This window comes from Haemaphysalis longicornis, unplaced genomic scaffold (assembly GCF_048455015.1).
Source record: "Haemaphysalis longicornis isolate Haplotype H1 unplaced genomic scaffold, Haemaphysalis longicornis Haplotype H1 scaffold_10, whole genome shotgun sequence".
NCBI classification, from domain to species: Eukaryota; Metazoa; Arthropoda; class Arachnida; order Ixodida; family Ixodidae; genus Haemaphysalis; species Haemaphysalis longicornis.
Window position 1 is genome coordinate 76,156,522 of NW_027526204.1, and position 17,017 is coordinate 76,173,538.

Below are 17,017 nucleotides of genomic sequence, written 5' to 3' on the forward strand. Positions count from 1 at the left end.
GAGTCCAGCTATCTGTTTTCTTTTTCTTGTCTTCTGTGTGCTTTGTGTAGAAATTATTTTGCAGTGGAAGGTTAGGTATGTGAAGCAGGATGGAGAAATGTATTCTGTATGCCAACATATGTCTACCACATTGGTCATTAGCCTTTAGACATATTCCAGATCGTCCCTTCGGCTTTAACCTCTTCTGTCTGTCCTGTTTCATTCGAATTCGTACATAAATAGGAGAACAAAAATTACGTTTATTGCCCTTACAACCTTCAATGAAACAAAACGTCACTAACCGGGACACAATTGCCATAGACCATAACGAGTACTTGCGGATGTTTGTCACGCACATCGTGATTTCCCATTATAGCCCAATCAGTATTTACATAAAATGTGATCCTGATCTACTTCCCGTCAAGAGAGAAAGTGGGCATTATTCCTCTTCTGGCATTACAAGAATCAGTCGGAGAAATCAAACTGCATTTTCTTCGCAGCAGCGAGTTTAACGCAAACACTTGCTCACAGAGGCGAAGTGGTTAAAACAAGGCACTAGTATTTTTTTCAGTGAGTGAAACTGCACAGCACCTGATTCTTTTTAACTGTAGGGCCATAGTAAATTTTTAGTGTACTTAGGGTTAATCACCAATAGCAGCTTACTACTTGATCTTGCACATAATTTACGAGCATGCCGTACACGTGGTATGCCCTTCTACAGCAGGAACGGGAAAACGTGAAGACAAAGTCTGCAAGCTGCCTGGGTGCGTGCGCTCCAGTCGTGCACCTCCAGCCGGTTTGCGAGTCGACGACATGCCCCAGTTTGTGATACTGACGTTTGACGACGCGGTTAACGCCCTCAACATGGCCTTATACCGGGAAATTTTGGGTAACTCGACAAGGAAGAACAAGCGGAATGGATGCGGCATCACAGCCACGTTTTTTGTGTCTGGGGACTACCTCGACTATCGAGCCGTGAATGAGCTACACTCCTGGGGAAATGAGATTGCTCTGCATCCGATCAGGTAAACGCCTATACCCATAAGTTTCATATCAATTATTCGTTTTGCCATCATAATGTGGGCGATAAGAGGACTAGAACTTGATTGATTGTTGATATTGCACCACGTATGCGACACTAGCTCTTAATAAGAAATGAAACCGCAATGAGTAAACAATTTTAATGAGAACTGCCAAGGAACTGAGGCTCTTGTTGACTGTTTCGGTGAGGTGGCAGCTTAATAAACGTTTACATAAGATAAAGCCACGGCGTCTCCCAAGGTAACAATGAGTACTCGTATCTTCGTTGATTACACACTTGCATCTCCCGTGATCTTTTGAGTGTGCCGTGTGTCAGAATTGTTGTTAATCTTAAGCCAGTTATTGAATTCGAAGTTCACATTTGGCAACCGTGGAATTTCAACGAGCCACTTAATTCATACAATGGAAAGAGTGTCAAACGTGGGGTTCTATTTACATTTGAAGGTACTCTTTCGGGGGTTTGTGATAAGAAGACGTGCATTTATATCTTGCAGAGATTCTATTAAGAGTTTGTTTCGGAGTCAATGCTGTTTCTCCCTTCATCTTTAGGTTGCTTGTTTGTATCCAACCCCCACTTTTCATTTCGAGACACTCTGCTTGTTCGCCACATTTCATTTTTGTTTGAATTAATGGTATAACTTCTGCAAAAATGGAGGCGAATGCATAATCTCTTCATAAAACTCAGGCAATTCGGAACACACTGGCGTTCATATATAGGAATATTCGTAATGGCACACTGCGTTTTAGGACTACAGCCACCCAAACTGTCGCTGGACACGTAAATATCCTTATGTGCTTAACAATAATACACAAGTGACGTGCCAACAAACCCTTTTTGGATATCAGATTACTGCCACCGTAGACAGCTATATTGTATGAATGAAAGCTAGTTTGTTTGCCACAATTATAATTATGCATGTTATCATTTTTGTAAGGCGGCATACTTGGCTGGATGCCTTGTTGTGACTGCGTCTGCAATTATTCTGTTACATTGTTTGCCTACAACAGGTCGATATCCCCGGGTGTATTAGCACTTTGTTTACGCAATCGCCACTGCAGAACGACTTCATCGGATTATTTTTGCACTGCTTTGTTTTGTCGTATCCGTCCTGAAGCGTTCATATGTAGAACGTATCGGAATAGAAAAGTTTTATTTTTTTTCTGGCACAGCACCCCTATAAAAACAAGAATTTCTGCTCAGAACATGTGGTTCTGGTATTTTACAGCACTTGTATCTCTGCACAACCGACAGAAACGCCAAATCACGGTCAGCAGTAATTCCGAAAATATGGACTATAGTGAAAACTTCCTGAGAACAAAAGGTCCCGTATTTTGGGGCTAATTAGGACAGAAACACAAGAACTCTGTAAAACAATTTTATTCTAACTAATCACACGAGTCATTTGTTCTTGAAAATCGGTTACATCTGGGTGCGTAATACTCGGTATGAAATCCATATTCCAATCATTATGTATTTACAAAATATTTCACTAGGAATGTCGCGCCCTCCCGGCCCGCCACCTGCTTAGCTGTAATCTTTCATAGTGGAACTCATGAAACACAAGTGTAAAAGCTAGCATAATGCCGGAATAAATGGGAAAGAATCTAAATGTTGTACTGTCTCGGAAAGCGTTATTTGCACCGCAATTGGTGCGACAAGCCAGTGCGTGAGATGAGATGGCGTAAATGATGAGGCGGACGAGGCAGCACTTTCAGGCCTGGTGAGAAGCTCGCATCAGCGTTAGCGCTACTTTTTGAGGTGCTCATTTGAGGCGAAGTGCATACCACGAGTCGAGTAGTAGTAGTGCCATTACACCACGACTTTCTTAAGCAGCGAAAGAACATTTTCCTCGAAAACAAGCGACATTTGCAGTGTTATACCAAGTGAAGCTGCTGGACGCTTTCTGAATGAATTTGCACTTTTTTCTGCCCCAACAACATTACTGGCGCACATGCCTAGCAATGACACAGGGCCATATTTCCGGGACACTTCAACCATAATATCTGCGTAAAAGGCGCGGGATTTCGTCTCTTTGCTTCGGTTTCCTTGGCCGGTTTACTCTAAGGTATCAAAGTGCCTCCTTGCCCTCACGTCAGTACAACACGTATTCACGTTGAAAGCCGTAGCGCCTTCATCATTATTTAGAAGAGGTTAAGAAATACCACTTGGGCATTTCCATGAATCCCAGCGGCAGGTGACTGACGACGCATAACCGCAAAAAGAAAGCCCTCCCTAATTGCGAGGATGGCCGTGAGGGCAAAACATGTGGCTATGTTTCGCATAATTGATGACATACAGGATAGAAAAACAAACCAGAATACTCGTGGTTTGTGATACATCAACTTAAATGAAATCACCTACCGACGCCATTTAGTTGTGTAGAAGGGGTACAAAGTCTGCAGCAAGTGGCCACTGTAATTACTCTGTTTTCCAATTCTGCATTTAAAGGCTCAGAACACAGAGCACACAATTTATTATGTCTTCTTTACACCGTGATTAGAGGGGTTTCCACATGACCTCTTGCGGATATATACAGAATCACTTGACGGAAAGCTCAATGTCAGCTACAGGGCTGGAACATGTCATGTAATTAGCCAGGATATAACACAAGATTCTCAGATACATCTAGCTATGCCGAAGTGCGTTTACACTTTTTTAGGCATCCATGGTTACTTCGATGGTTAGATTTGTAAAAATATTGGGTGGGTGGGCAGGTTGCACTCTTCAACTCTTACGAAGCAATTCAGAACATGTATCTTTCCCTAAAAAAATGTTCTGCCATAGCTCCACTGGATCTACGGTATCTGCAGCACCGAGTAAGGTCATCTGTTCACGTTTCGCAGCCGCCGCACGGACTTGTCTTACTGGCGGTCGATAAACGTCACCCAGTGGGAGAGGGAAGTGCTGGACCAGCGTGCAATGCTCGTGGCCTTCGCCAACGTTCCAGCTTCTGACGTCACCGGATTCAGGGGACCATTCCTCTTTACCGGTGGAGACCAGGGATTCAGCATGCTGCACAAGCACTTTCGGTGGGTCGATTTGGAAAATATAACGTGACAGATTGCCATATACCTTAAAGGTAAAGTGACCCCATTTTAGCGCACGGAGTGCGCCGGTTACAATACACCTTTAAACTATAGCTTATCGGTAGCGGTGCACAGGACCAGCTCTCACGCGTCAAATGGGAGCGTACTAACGGTTACCATGCCATTGAGATTTTGTCCGGGTAAAGGAAACATTCCTGAAACACGGCACTTAAAGCTCCGTTGCATGCGGATGGCAGATTTCTTAGAGGGCGGGCGAATCATTTATGATATCTGTAGTCAGCTGAGAACCCGCTAATAAAAATGCCAAAACTGCTTCACAAACAAAGGAAATGCAAGCAATTTTCATGTTTTAAGGCAGTTGTTTACAGAAAAGATGCCCACATGCACACTTTAGGAGCAAATCTTGCCATCCATTGAGGCTTATGCCTAGATCTAGAACATAATCGGAAACAACGTGCGAATGCTGTTTTGCTTATTTTTCTCTAGTGCTGCACGACCGACGTATTCATGACTCCATAACGTACAAGCCTATTGCATACCAACTTTTGTTTCTTCAAAACCTATTTTATGGGTCTGAATGTCCTTCCCAAGTGAACGAAGAGTAGTCTTTCCATAAACGCTTAAATATCATAGTGAGAAACAATTTTGAACTTAATTGTATTTTGAACTTATAAAGTGATTTAGGCAGCCCTGACAACGTATTTTCGCAAAGTCGTAGTTGACAAGCAAGGCACATTGCAATAATTTAAAACCGTCTTGTCGAGGCGGCGGTCGGCTGCGGGCAAGTACCTTAGTTATTCAATGAAGACCGCTGGGATCTGCGTTATTCTTGTACATCCTGCGTGGCCTATTTAAGCCGGCTGGCCTAACGTCTTTCAGGGGTACGTGAAGCAGCAGCGAGAAGGTTTTCCGTCTATCATCGTTTTCTTGGATGGCAACTACGTCGCGTATTTGTGCGACGCAGCGGAGACGAGCATCTTTGTTGCCTTGAGTCCGAGTGGCTCCGAGGGCCCCCGTGACACCGGCGTCTAATTTTCAGGGGTAATTATCGAATTAGTGCTTGCGAAGCGTGGGCGCGTTCAGATAAATGGAGTTGCGCTCGCGGTGAGGTCATTTTAAGGATCACCAATTATGAATAGAGAAAGGCGCGCCACCGTGTCTGGCGCAGTTGTAAAATAGTCCAAGGTACGCCGAGAGTTTTTGATTCGTTATTGCTCTACAGTGTTGCCACGACGACGGAGATGGGTGACGGGGGTTTGACAGCTCTTTGCTATGCGGGCACCGTGTTGGCAAAGGCCGGGCTTTCTTCGGCGTCTGGCATAATTTAGGTGCGTGTCGTATAGGCAATGCTTTATTGAGGCTAGCTGAAAGTCGATGGCCAGAGCTCAGGGTCATTTTTAGTTGACTGGGTTTCCGTAGTAGCGTGCTTTTAATTTGGTGATTACCTTATTGTTGATGAGTGCGAGTGTGGATCACGAGATTGTTGTATACAAACGTTTGGTTTTATTGCCGTGGCCAATGAGAGCCCTAGAGGGTGTTAGTAGGCCGTCTTGCTCCCTCTTGGGACACGGTGTTGGAGGCGTGGTTTGTGTGTTATAAATTTTAATTGTTCAGTGTTTTGGGGGTTGATCTAGGGGAGATCGAGACGAGGGTTAGTTGACCGAACAAGAGAAAACGAGGGCAGATGCCGGAGGCCGTCGTGAAGTAAATATGCTTAGTTACGGTTGTTTATGTATTCCTCTGTTTCTATATAAATTTTCCACATTTTTTAATGGGACTGTCTGGAAGTGTTGCCGCATGTCTTCACCCGTAAGTTAAAAATAGTTAACCCCCGGTTCTACACAGCCATTGCATACTTCTTCGAGATCGAACCGAACATGCTATCATACCGGCACGCCGAAACCAGTCTCTAAGGTATTGTCGAATGAATAAGCGACACTTAATCTGATATAAAAACAAGGCGGGGCATATTTTCACTTTCAATCGCATCCTGGGACGACTCAGGTATAAGCCGTAGCTGCGGTACCAAGCTGTTCAATTTGGTGGTGTTATGATTCCAATCAAAGGGAAAAGAGAGAACCAAGACGATGTCCGCTGGGAGTAGCACACGTTAGAGAGGCTCCACCCTAATCCAAATGAACCAATTTTGGTTTGAAACCCTTTTACGCGGTGGTAGTATGTGACCAAGACAGTAACGGTAACGTGAACCTAGTAGCTTTATCTGGCTCAGTGGAGCTTATCCTCACCGGTTTGCACGCTTACGCCTGACACTCTGCCTTCTTTTGTTGATCGGCACAAGGAAATGCCAGATTACGGGATAACAAGATTAAATAGTCCCTGTTAAAATTTGCACCACCCAGCCACCCCCTTGTAAAATCGCATTGAAGAGAAAACCAAGAATTGGTTGCACATCCAGGTGGACATTGTTGACTACATTTCTCAGCCTTTCCCTTCTACATCAAGTCTGTTTAAAACCGTCTTTCCTACAACACAATAAATCCTTCCGGGGAGACATTTTTTCAGGCTCAATAAAAACGGTGTGATAGCGAGGGAGGCACTAGAGCATTTCAATAAATGCCTCCAGGATAATTATAGTATACTTATAAATTGTATTATATCGAACCCATTAAGCCAGTTTGGGTACTACGCACAGGTGCTCTTTGACGAGATATTTTTCAACGGGAAATGTGATGCGACTGTTGCCACAATGAAATCTCCAAAATACTTTTAACAAATACATCATCTGTAACACCCAATGGACCGCTATTCAGCAACCTCCTTTAAACAGAGCTTCACTACTATTTACCAATGCACTGCTAGGAAGATTGTTGTAGGGGAGCAAAAATGTCTTGAGTCAAAATAATAAAGCACAACCGACTTTTGTTATTCGCATTTTTCAATGCGGTCAATGTGAACCACACCAATAGTTCGTGCGGCCTGCGTCATGGATGTCCGCCAGATTTCATGGCATAGGTAAGAGGTCAACATCATGGCCCCCTCCTGGGATTCCTTCTGAATCAGGAGCGTATCTCTATATACAATTTTCTTTGTGCTAAATAGCAAACTGACGCAATCAAAAAGCGTGATAGATGGACAGATTAATTTTCTCTTTGAATCAACACATATTTAAATTGCATCAAAAATTTACTCCACATGCACTAGTTGGTGACGGTCCCCTTATTGTTCATGCAGGTACGACAGCACGCTTGTTCACCAGCGGCTCCGACGGGAGCGCCCGTTCTACCCGTACACCATGAACTTCGGCTTCCGTCAAAGCTGCAACGTGTGGCCTTGTCCCGAAGGCTCCTACCCGGGACTCTGGGTGCTGCCCATCAACGTGCTGTTCCCAAAGCCATCGGAGGGAGACCTGCCATGTGCTATGGCCGACGCCTGCCTGCCCTCTCCGGTCACCGCCAACGACACCTTCGACTATCTCAAGTAGGCACATATAATAGAGAGGAACAATACACGCTACGATGGACATTGTTGGTAATCTTCACCATTTATACGTTTCTGATAATGGGTCAGCAACGTACCAAAGGAGTCATTTTCTACTGGTATGTATAAATCTAAAGCATCCGCATATAGTCATTATACTATCAGTCACAGGACCGTCAGAACCACTGCGCCCATTTGCTGTGAACAGATGGCGGAAATGGGAATCGACCCTACTCCAGGGTATATACCATCCCACAAAACAGACGATTGTCTTTTCGCAAATTCGCCTAATGGATAAAAAGGGACTTGAGGCATGCTGGACCAGATGTTCTTTTCCACCCGAGGCACGCGATTGGGTTTTACTGAAGACCGGAACGGTGTGGTATCTTTAATAGTACTTTAGGTAGGCGCCCATAACTGCAAATAAACCGAAGCTAATTCAGGGTGCTGAAAGTAAGATGTGACCTTCGGAAGATGTAACAAACGCAGCAGGGTTTTTGACACGCAATCCTTGTATGTAGGTTAAGCAATTGTCTTATTACTATGAAAGAGCTCCCGATATTCTAGCTTCTTACTCACTTCCCTAATATTAATACCTTTTGCCTAACAGCATTCCTCCCTAAACATATACCGGTGTAAAGAACGCATTTTATCAGCGCCGCAATCCTTATTATCGCCACGATAGTCATTTTCATCATCCTAATGGTCATTATTATCACCCTGATAGCCTTCGGAACTTCTGAATGTGCACTTCTGAACGAAGTCCCCACTCAGGCATTTCTAAGCTGCCCTCTTCGAGCCCATTCGCTATCATGGAATACTCTTATTTCTTCCATACACCGCAATATTGGATGCGAAGTACCGTTAGTTCCGTCCTAGCGTAGCCGCCTCAACGTTGCCATCCTCCCGTCAGCTCTGCACTTTCTTTTCCCAGTACATAATGCGGCCATTTTACGATCTGTACGTCTTCCATTCGAATCTGCTTGTTAGAAGCGGCGAAGTGCGGCGTCCGTCGTCATTACGTTAGATTCACCGAAGTTTATTTTGAAGTATTTAGTAACACCCCAATGCGTAACCTAATACAAGCACTAGGTTTTAGTGCTTACAATTGTTTACTTCCATGGTTATACCATGGTTTATTATTCGTGATGGCTTGAAAATTAGGCGCAGCATACAACTACTTTCGAAACATTTTTTCTACCCATTTCCGGTAGAAATAAGTCATCCACGAAAGTTAGTTACATCCATGTATTCAAGCATTTAGGTATTTAAACTAAAGGTGGTTGACTTTGAATGTCAAGCCGTCCTTTCGATTTCTTCATAATTTTCGAGGTATTATTAATGGAGCATTTTTTGTAGAGTCACATTCAAACGTCTTACGATACTCCAATATTGTACAAGAAACCGCATTCTTGACTTTTCCTAACTAAGGCTTCCGAATCCCCCTCTAGACCGGCTTTTTATACTTTTAATGTTTTGGAGAACTGGCATGCCTTTGATTCCCTTCATGATAACCTTATTTTCGCCGTCGCTACAAAAAATAACCTTGCGCTTGCCTTCATTCTACGTACCTTTCAATAAAAGTTGGTATTCTGAGGTATCTCCATGTTTACAATGTTGTCACTATGCTAATACCTAATATCCTGGGGCGATACTTGAGTAGAAGAGAGTCAGCTGAAGTCCACTTAGAACTTCCGTGGTTCACATTTAGTGAACTTGAGTGACCGGGCTGTGAACTTCCTGTGAGCGCGTGTGCACGTCACATTCGCGTCACAAGTTTTATTTCCAGGTCCACAACCTAGCTTGGTTTACAGGACCTTCCAGGGACATTGTGGTATTACTAACAAAGTGGTCTTGCGTTTATACTCATTGTGATATTCGACATTTTTCGGCGCTGTCTTCACGCAAGAAACGCTGGTGATTGGTCCTACCATGTTACCTGATGCTTAAGCATTAATCGCCAAGTTAATTCCCTTCGCTGTAAATATTTGTAATTTCACATGGGGCGACGTTTAAGTTCCAGTCGCGGCCTGCATATATTCTGGGATTCTTGTGTCCTTCTAATGCACGTAGCCCAAAAGGGGCGTCTCGTTCAGTTGCTCTATACACGCTGCGCAGAGGTACGTGGCCTTGGTCGTTGGTTCATGCGAAGATCGCGGCACAATACTGCACAAGAGAGGCCAGATCCTGTTCTAATAAAATACAGCAGTTGGCGCTCCAAGGAACCATTCTAGTATTGTTGTTCGTGCCTAGTGGCACCTCATGTGTACTGCGGGTGGTCTTTTGCAACAAATGACTCCTTAAGTTTGTGTGTGGTATCGACCTAGAGAGTCCCTCAAGGTCTCTTTTTAGGTACTAGTCGACACAAAAGACGCCCTGTTGTCGCTTAGAAACAGGACTATTGCTAGGACCACCGCAATCAAATTAGTGGGCACACCCTAAGAACAATACACTCTGGCATTTACACTGTGCACGAAGTACATTGAAGTATAGAAATGAAATACCCAGTACATGGCATTCATAATGGTTACATCAGGTACACAGCAAGAAACAACGGTGATCAGGGGCTGCCGAAAGGGGGTGGGGGGATTAGGGTGCTCAACCACCCCACAGCATCGCTGTTTTCAAAAATAACGAGCTCAGCCACATGTGATCTAGGCCTTATTAAATTAATCACGGATGAAATGCACCGCCCCCCCCCCCCCCCCCACACACACACACGCACACGAAAACAACAAACTGGAGTAGTACAAAGCGCAGGGCTCAGTACGACTGAGTTATTTTTCTAGGGCTTCCAAACCATCTGCAATTGGTAAAGGCAGAGTACCTTAAGGCGTTTAGTTGTCAGGATTATTCGGCGGTCGTTTCGTACAGGGACCGCACGCACCCCTGCTGGCAGCACCACCGCTGAGAAGGCACACCGCATCCACACGCGCCGCAAACCATGGCAATGTTTGATCGGCCGTGGTATGTAAATGCTCCAGTCGTTTTGTGTGCCCCGCACTTATCAGGCTGCACTCTTTCTCCTCATAACTAAGTGATACATCGTAGAATCCCCGTAAACATTCACCGCTTGCCTTTCATTGAGGGTATTTTTTTCTGTTATTGCCACGAATAACTCTAGCCGCGGCTGATAACCGCACCCCCGTACTATTGCCTTAGCGCAGCGTCATGTTTGCTTCCATTTTAATTTCCCTTTCTGCTTCTTTCCAAACACGTTTTACTATTTTATGTAGCAAAGAAGAAACCAGCGGCAAGAACACGCAGGACAAGAGAAGGAGGGACACAAACACAACGCTGGACTACCAACTGATTTAATCGGGAAAAAACGATACACTTATATGCAAAACCACGCGCACGCGCACACCTTGACAGCATGAAGAGACAACTTTATACAGCTAGGAAGTGAAATTCTTTATCTGTTAGAACCACCGAATGAACGCTGACACATGTCTCCTTGTTTTTTCTTATAAAAAACGCGTCAAGTAACTCACGCTCACGTCTTGATGTGCGCCTCCCCACAGTTACGGCATGGTGAAATTTTGGAACACAATTCTGGCAGCTTTTTGCATGTAAAGCTAAATTGCTACCCGTGCCCGAACTCAAAGTTGCTCGGTGCTGCCTCAATCTTTCATTAATGCACCCGCCCGTTTGTCCCTCCTTCTCTTGTCCTGCGTGTTCTTGCCGCTGGTTTCTTCTTTGCTACATTATGAACCAACAAGCCCAGCATTTCACTCTCTTATACTATTTTATCTACAGGAGCTCCGAAGCAACAAGTTGCTACTGCCCTATCTGTAACAGAAACAAAAAAAGTGTGAATGGATGTAAACATGTGTCTTTAAGAGCATACAATTGCTTGATCTGTTGCTCAGTTGCTGAATAACTGAATGCGGCGAGCAAATGAAAAGTGAATATCGAAGTGAAAGCACAATAATGCTGTCCTTCAGGAGATGTGGTACGCATTTACTTGCAAGAACGTCGACGCGTTGGAGAAAGAAAAATGGCAGAAATATAAAAAGACGGGTTGCGCCATGCATCACTGAAAAAGGAGAATAAAACAAATATTGTCACTGGTTGCAAATAAAAGACGAAACCCCGACCTTACAAAGACCGCTTTTTTGAGCGGGTTTCAGAGAATACAGTGAATTTCTTTCTCGCAGATCACGCGGGAACAGAAAATGAAAAGGAAATGCCCACAGGCAACAATACAAAGATTTCTTTTCGATTCCAGGCTGTGCACAATATAGTGGAAGTTTAAAAGCCGGTGGTTAAAGCGCGTCTACCATACAGCTGGTCAGACATAATGAGTCCTTAAGAACGGCGAGTGTTGGGCACAAAATGGTACATTTTGTTTTATCAATGATCTTTCACTTTTATTTTCTCCCTCGCCCTCTCAGCAAGGTTGGTCTCTTTGGAACACTTGATTGCGTTTTTTCTCATAGAAACCCAGTTGGCACCGAATAAGAGAGTGAAATTGTAGGCGACTGTAAACATGGGAAAGCTTCCTTCCTTTTTCAATAAAGAGCCTTCCCTTTCTTTCTCAGCCGTCGTAACCGCAAAGTGGGAGAGGCAGCCTATAGCAGCTAAAACTGTACCACTATAGAGCGAAATCTGTTCAGTAATGTTGTAAACACCATCACAAGCAATTTCTGTGGGTGTAAATTGCGCAGCGTGCTCCTCGACAATTTACGCAGGCTGCACGGCGTCATTTCAAGGCTGGTTATGTTCTCAGCGTCCATGATGGCGGCCTGTACTTGTTACACGACCTGAATATCCGTTGAATTTTAGCACCGCATCGCATTAGAGAATGACGTCTGCTACATGGGTGGTGTCAGTGGCGTTAAAATGCTCTTTGCACCGAGGCGGATACTTACACCCATAGCCGAAATATCCCTCTTCTAGCTTGGGAATCGCCCGCTTGAATTTCATGAGCTGTCTCCGTCACTGTGTAAACAGAGCTAGGAATGTTTTTGTTGTTGTACCCGGAATGACAGCCCTGGACAGAACACAGCATTTGTCACAGCTCTTTACATGCAATACTTATATCGCGTAAGGTTAACCAGCACAAAATGCTAAATTCACTCCAAATTGACAACGTACCCACCGCTCTGGCCGGCAATACGCCTCTCGAGAAGTGCCAGCAAGCAGACGGTGGCGCCACACGTGGAAGCAAAAGGAAGGTTATGAAGCTCTCCCATAAAGATAGAGAGCAGTTTCATAGTAATAATCATCATCACCACCCTATCTTCGCCCACTGCAAGGCAAAGACCTATCCCATTAATCTCCAATTACCCCGGTCCTGTGCTAACTGCGACCAATTGATCCCCGCAAACTTCTTGATCTCATCTGCCCATCTTTCTGCCGCCCCATGAAACGCTTGCTTCTCTACGGATTCACTCTGTCACCCTTAATAACCAACGGCATTCGCACTACATGCCCTGCCCACACCAGTTTTTTCGTAATTTCTTCTAATATGTCCTTAACACGCGTTTGTTCCCTGACCCACTCCGCTCTCGCCCCTTAATGTTACGCCTATCATCTTCCGTTCCATTGCGCGCTGAATCGTCCTCAATATATGTTGAACCCTCTCAATGAGCCTCCAAGTTTCTGCCCCGTAGGAGAGTACCAGAAAGATGCAGCTGTCATGCACTTTCTTCTTAAGGGACAATGGTAGGCTGCCATTCATTAACTGAAAATGCCTGCCGAATTCACTCCACCCCATTCTTATCCTTCGAATTGTCTCTCCGTCATGGTTGGGATCCGGGGTCACACCTTGGCCTAAGTAGATATATTCGCTTACTACTTCAACGGCCTCGCAGTTTATTGAGGGATAAAGCATTGAAAGAATCTGCTAATGTTACCTTATTACCAATTCGCTTTGTTTCGTTTCTTCTTTCAACTTGTTACTGCCATATTACCACGGCTACCGTTTTGCTATTCCTGTAGGGAGGAGAAAATAGTTTTCTTCCCATAGATTTTTTCAAGATGTCGATTTTATTGCGTCTCGTTGTTCTTGCCTTCGCTGTTTGAGTGTCTTGCAGACAGTACGGTAGCTTTAACGTTACAAAAAATATAATACATTAATTATTTAGGCGACACCTACCTTAAGTGCTCTATCTGCAAAAAACCTCCGTAGTTACTGTTCTTGCACATTTGTCCTGTACATAGAATGGCCACTGCTGTAAACAGTAAAAAAATAAAAACAAGTCCGTTTTATTAAGCGAAAGACAGTCCAAACGCGAAGCGTTTCCCTATGCAAACCTGAGCTAAGTGAAAACCAAAAGTCCAAGCTGCTTCGACCGTATCGAAATGCTGCAATCAGATATACGTCGGCTTCGCAACGCGGCAGACCCCGGTTCGAATCCAATCATGGGAAGCATTATTTTCATGAGGCGTTTGATGTGTCTTCGCTTACCTTCAGAATTGTTTTGTTAAATCTATTGTGCAGAGTGCGGTTTCCTGCAGTCCGTATTGGCGCGTCATCCAACGCAATCAGTAAACCCGAGGAACATCCGCTTTAAATCACACTTCAGTTTGTGTGGCAATTCAAGCCTGGTATCTGCAGCAGAATCCCAGTGCATTACACCTGCACAAGTTACCCGCGGTGGAGGAAAAGTTAGACAAGTACGTTCCGCGTGAGAAGTGGACATTGCGGGATCTGGCTTGAGCAGGTGGAGGCCAGCCACCCAGACCCCTGGCTTCTACGGACGCTGTGGCACATGTAACCAGACTGCCTATTGAAGTAATTCGCGCCGGAAGGCGACGAAATGAAAGCGAAGAGGCTCAAACGCAGTTAAAGAGTCGTTGATAAATATGACAGGCTTTCGCCTGCACGGAAGGCATTCAGACTTAGGTACGCAGGGAAATTTTTACATTGACTAGGATATTTGAAGTGAGTAAACTGGTTTTACGTAAAATACATGGTGTTTGATTCCAGATTTAGTTCGAAAAGTCAGGGCCGAAATTGGTGACAAAAAGCTCCCAGTTTGGTTATCTGAAAAACGCACTTCGGTTTCCAGAACCGCGAAATCAGCATCATCGCCATCATCATCACCAATTACAACATCATCACCATCTATCGCCCTGAGCCGCCCCACCTTCAAAACACTTTCCGAAGCATCTGATGGTGATTCTAGCTTACCATGATAGAGGACCAGGAGTAGCGTTAGTCGCGGCCAGTCACACAATTCACTTTGCAGGCTGTAACCGAACATCTCGCCCTTTTCCAAAAAGATAGAAACGTGGCGCCTCAGTATAGTGCAGGCTGCATTCGAAAAGGCGAATTATTATACAGCACTAAAAATCGCCGTGCATTGAAGCACGCGCTACACATGTTCACATTTACCTAATCAGAGCTAAAATTGTCTTCCCACTTTTTCTGCGGTAAGCCTAACCGTCACCACAACTTTTATTGTATACTTTTGTGCAGGTCCAACTTCGAAGAATTCTACACCACCAACCGGGCCCCCTTCCCTGTCTTTCTCCATGAGGCATACCTGCGACACACGGAGCGGAAGGCGGGCTACCTGCGCTTTGTCGACTGGCTGCTGGAAAAGGATGACGTGTACTTGGTGACAGCTTCGGAGGTTTTACGTTTCATGGAGAACCCAAAACCTCTTAGTGACTACGAGAAGCGCCCATGCACGGGACGTAGCGGCCGTGGCAGCACCACCTGTCCCAGGCCAACGACATGCTCGTACAAGACCACGCCACCAGGGGGAGAGCGCTATATTAGGACTTGCTCCGGATGCCCCAAAAATTACCCATGGGTGAACAACCCCTTGGGAAATTGAAATAAAAATGTCTTGGCAAAAGTTGTTTAATGTGTTTCTCTTACATTTGAATGTTAATGGTGAAGCGTATGCGCTTTTATAGAAGCATGAAGTAGGGAGTTTCAAAGCACGAATCAAACATTTTGTATGCATCTGCACCTCTTTCTTTTTTTACAAAAATATTGCCGACCGTAAATGCGGTCAAGATGGACTGTGAGTATTACCGGCTACTAAAAAATTTACAGTCGCTATACATGTCACAAATTTCAAACGATATAGCGCGGTTAACTGTTCGGCAGCGTGTGTTTGCCAGACTTTAGATTGGTTTGTGCTTTCAAATTTTAGTGCCTTTTTTAGTCTTCTTGAGGCTGTAATGTCGTCGTACTTATTTTACTTTATAGCCCTTTATTTTCTCTGTCAATATTCCTGAACGTATTGTCCAATACTATAAAAAAGTACGCAGAAAGAGTGAATGTGTGCGGTAACCCTTGTTTTGGTAGTTTTCCAGCCGCGTATATTTGCTATTGCCACTGGCTTAATGTGTAAAATGGAGCAAAATTGAGGGAAATTTTCCTTGTCCTGTTTAAAACGGCAGTAAATGTGAAAATAGCATAACCGCAAACGGAGAGGTAGAAATAATCTGTCTTTTAAACTAATCTAGCGAATTAACTCATTCCTCGTGATTGCGGAGGCAGGGAGGAAAACGCAATTATCAAGGCACCGAAGAACTCTTTAGGATGTGGTGCATCCTGGATCAACAGTCTAATTGCTTATCGTGTCTTCGCATTATCGGCATCATTGTTACTCTTTCGCTTATGTTTATTCTTGCTTGTGCTACTGTTGGTGACAGCCTTCCCAAGTGACACTTGCTAGTCCTATACTTCGGTTTTACTTGACATAGCCGCAAACGTGAGTCGCATCACACCTCAACCAATGTCAAGCTCATTTTAAATCGAGCTTGGCGTACCGAGTGCCGAGGGCAGAGCGCAAGGCACAACGTTGGGCGTGACGGATGTTCTCCGTAGATGCCTCGTGATGGCGCTGCTCGCGTCAGGAAAGAGATGGCTGGAGTGTTGGGGGAAAAATAGCCCTAAAGAGGTGAGTATGGAGGACAAGCAATTAAAAAGGAGCAAAAATAGGCAGAGGTAATCAAACGTGTTAATTTAGATCCGTGGGGGTGAGGAGAAAGATATGGAAGTGCCGTGAAGTGTTAATTACAACAACTGTTCAGACGAGCCAGACCAGTGACGGCATGGAACAAAGAACGTTTAATGAAGAAGTAGAAGTAGCACGCGCTCGCGCGAAGGAGCAGTCTTCTTGCTCTTGGTCTTCGAGCGCCTTCATGATGGTATTTTACAAGCTCCCGCTCGGCCCACTTGAATCGCACTGCGCTCTGGCGGGTCATTTGAAGCAGCCCTCCAAGGGATAGATGTGATTCGCCCATCTTCGGAGAAGTTCTTTGTTTCCCGTCTGAAGGAGGCAAGCCCTTGTCACTCCGCCGCGTCCAGGGTAGGTTTTCTCTATTCAGCACATTTTCCAAAAACAACTACTTATAAGGGAGTACAGGGGGAGGCAAGCGGCAGGTCGCATAATTTTTAAGGCGCAGAAAAAAATATTTCAAAAAAAATTCGTGCCAATCTACACTCTGCAGGTGGTTTGAAAGTGAAGATGTAAACGACACCCACAATAATTACCCATGCAATGTCACTTGAAATCACACACGTGGCTCTAAGAAGGTT

At 44.7% G+C, this 17,017-nt stretch overlaps 1 protein-coding gene across 1 annotated transcript in view; it reads left to right on the top strand.

Annotated features, from left to right (window-relative positions):
* LOC144158802 (chitin deacetylase 7-like) overlaps window positions 1–17,017 on the top strand; it is a 194,240-nt gene that overhangs the window by 22,901 nt on the left and 154,322 nt on the right. The window contains exons 7-8 of the mRNA XM_077689950.1: window positions 701–1,004; window positions 3,865–4,050. Coding sequence (XP_077546076.1) covers window positions 701–1,004; window positions 3,865–4,050 — 490 coding nt within the window. The remainder of the gene's footprint in view (window positions 1–700; window positions 1,005–3,864; window positions 4,051–17,017) is intronic.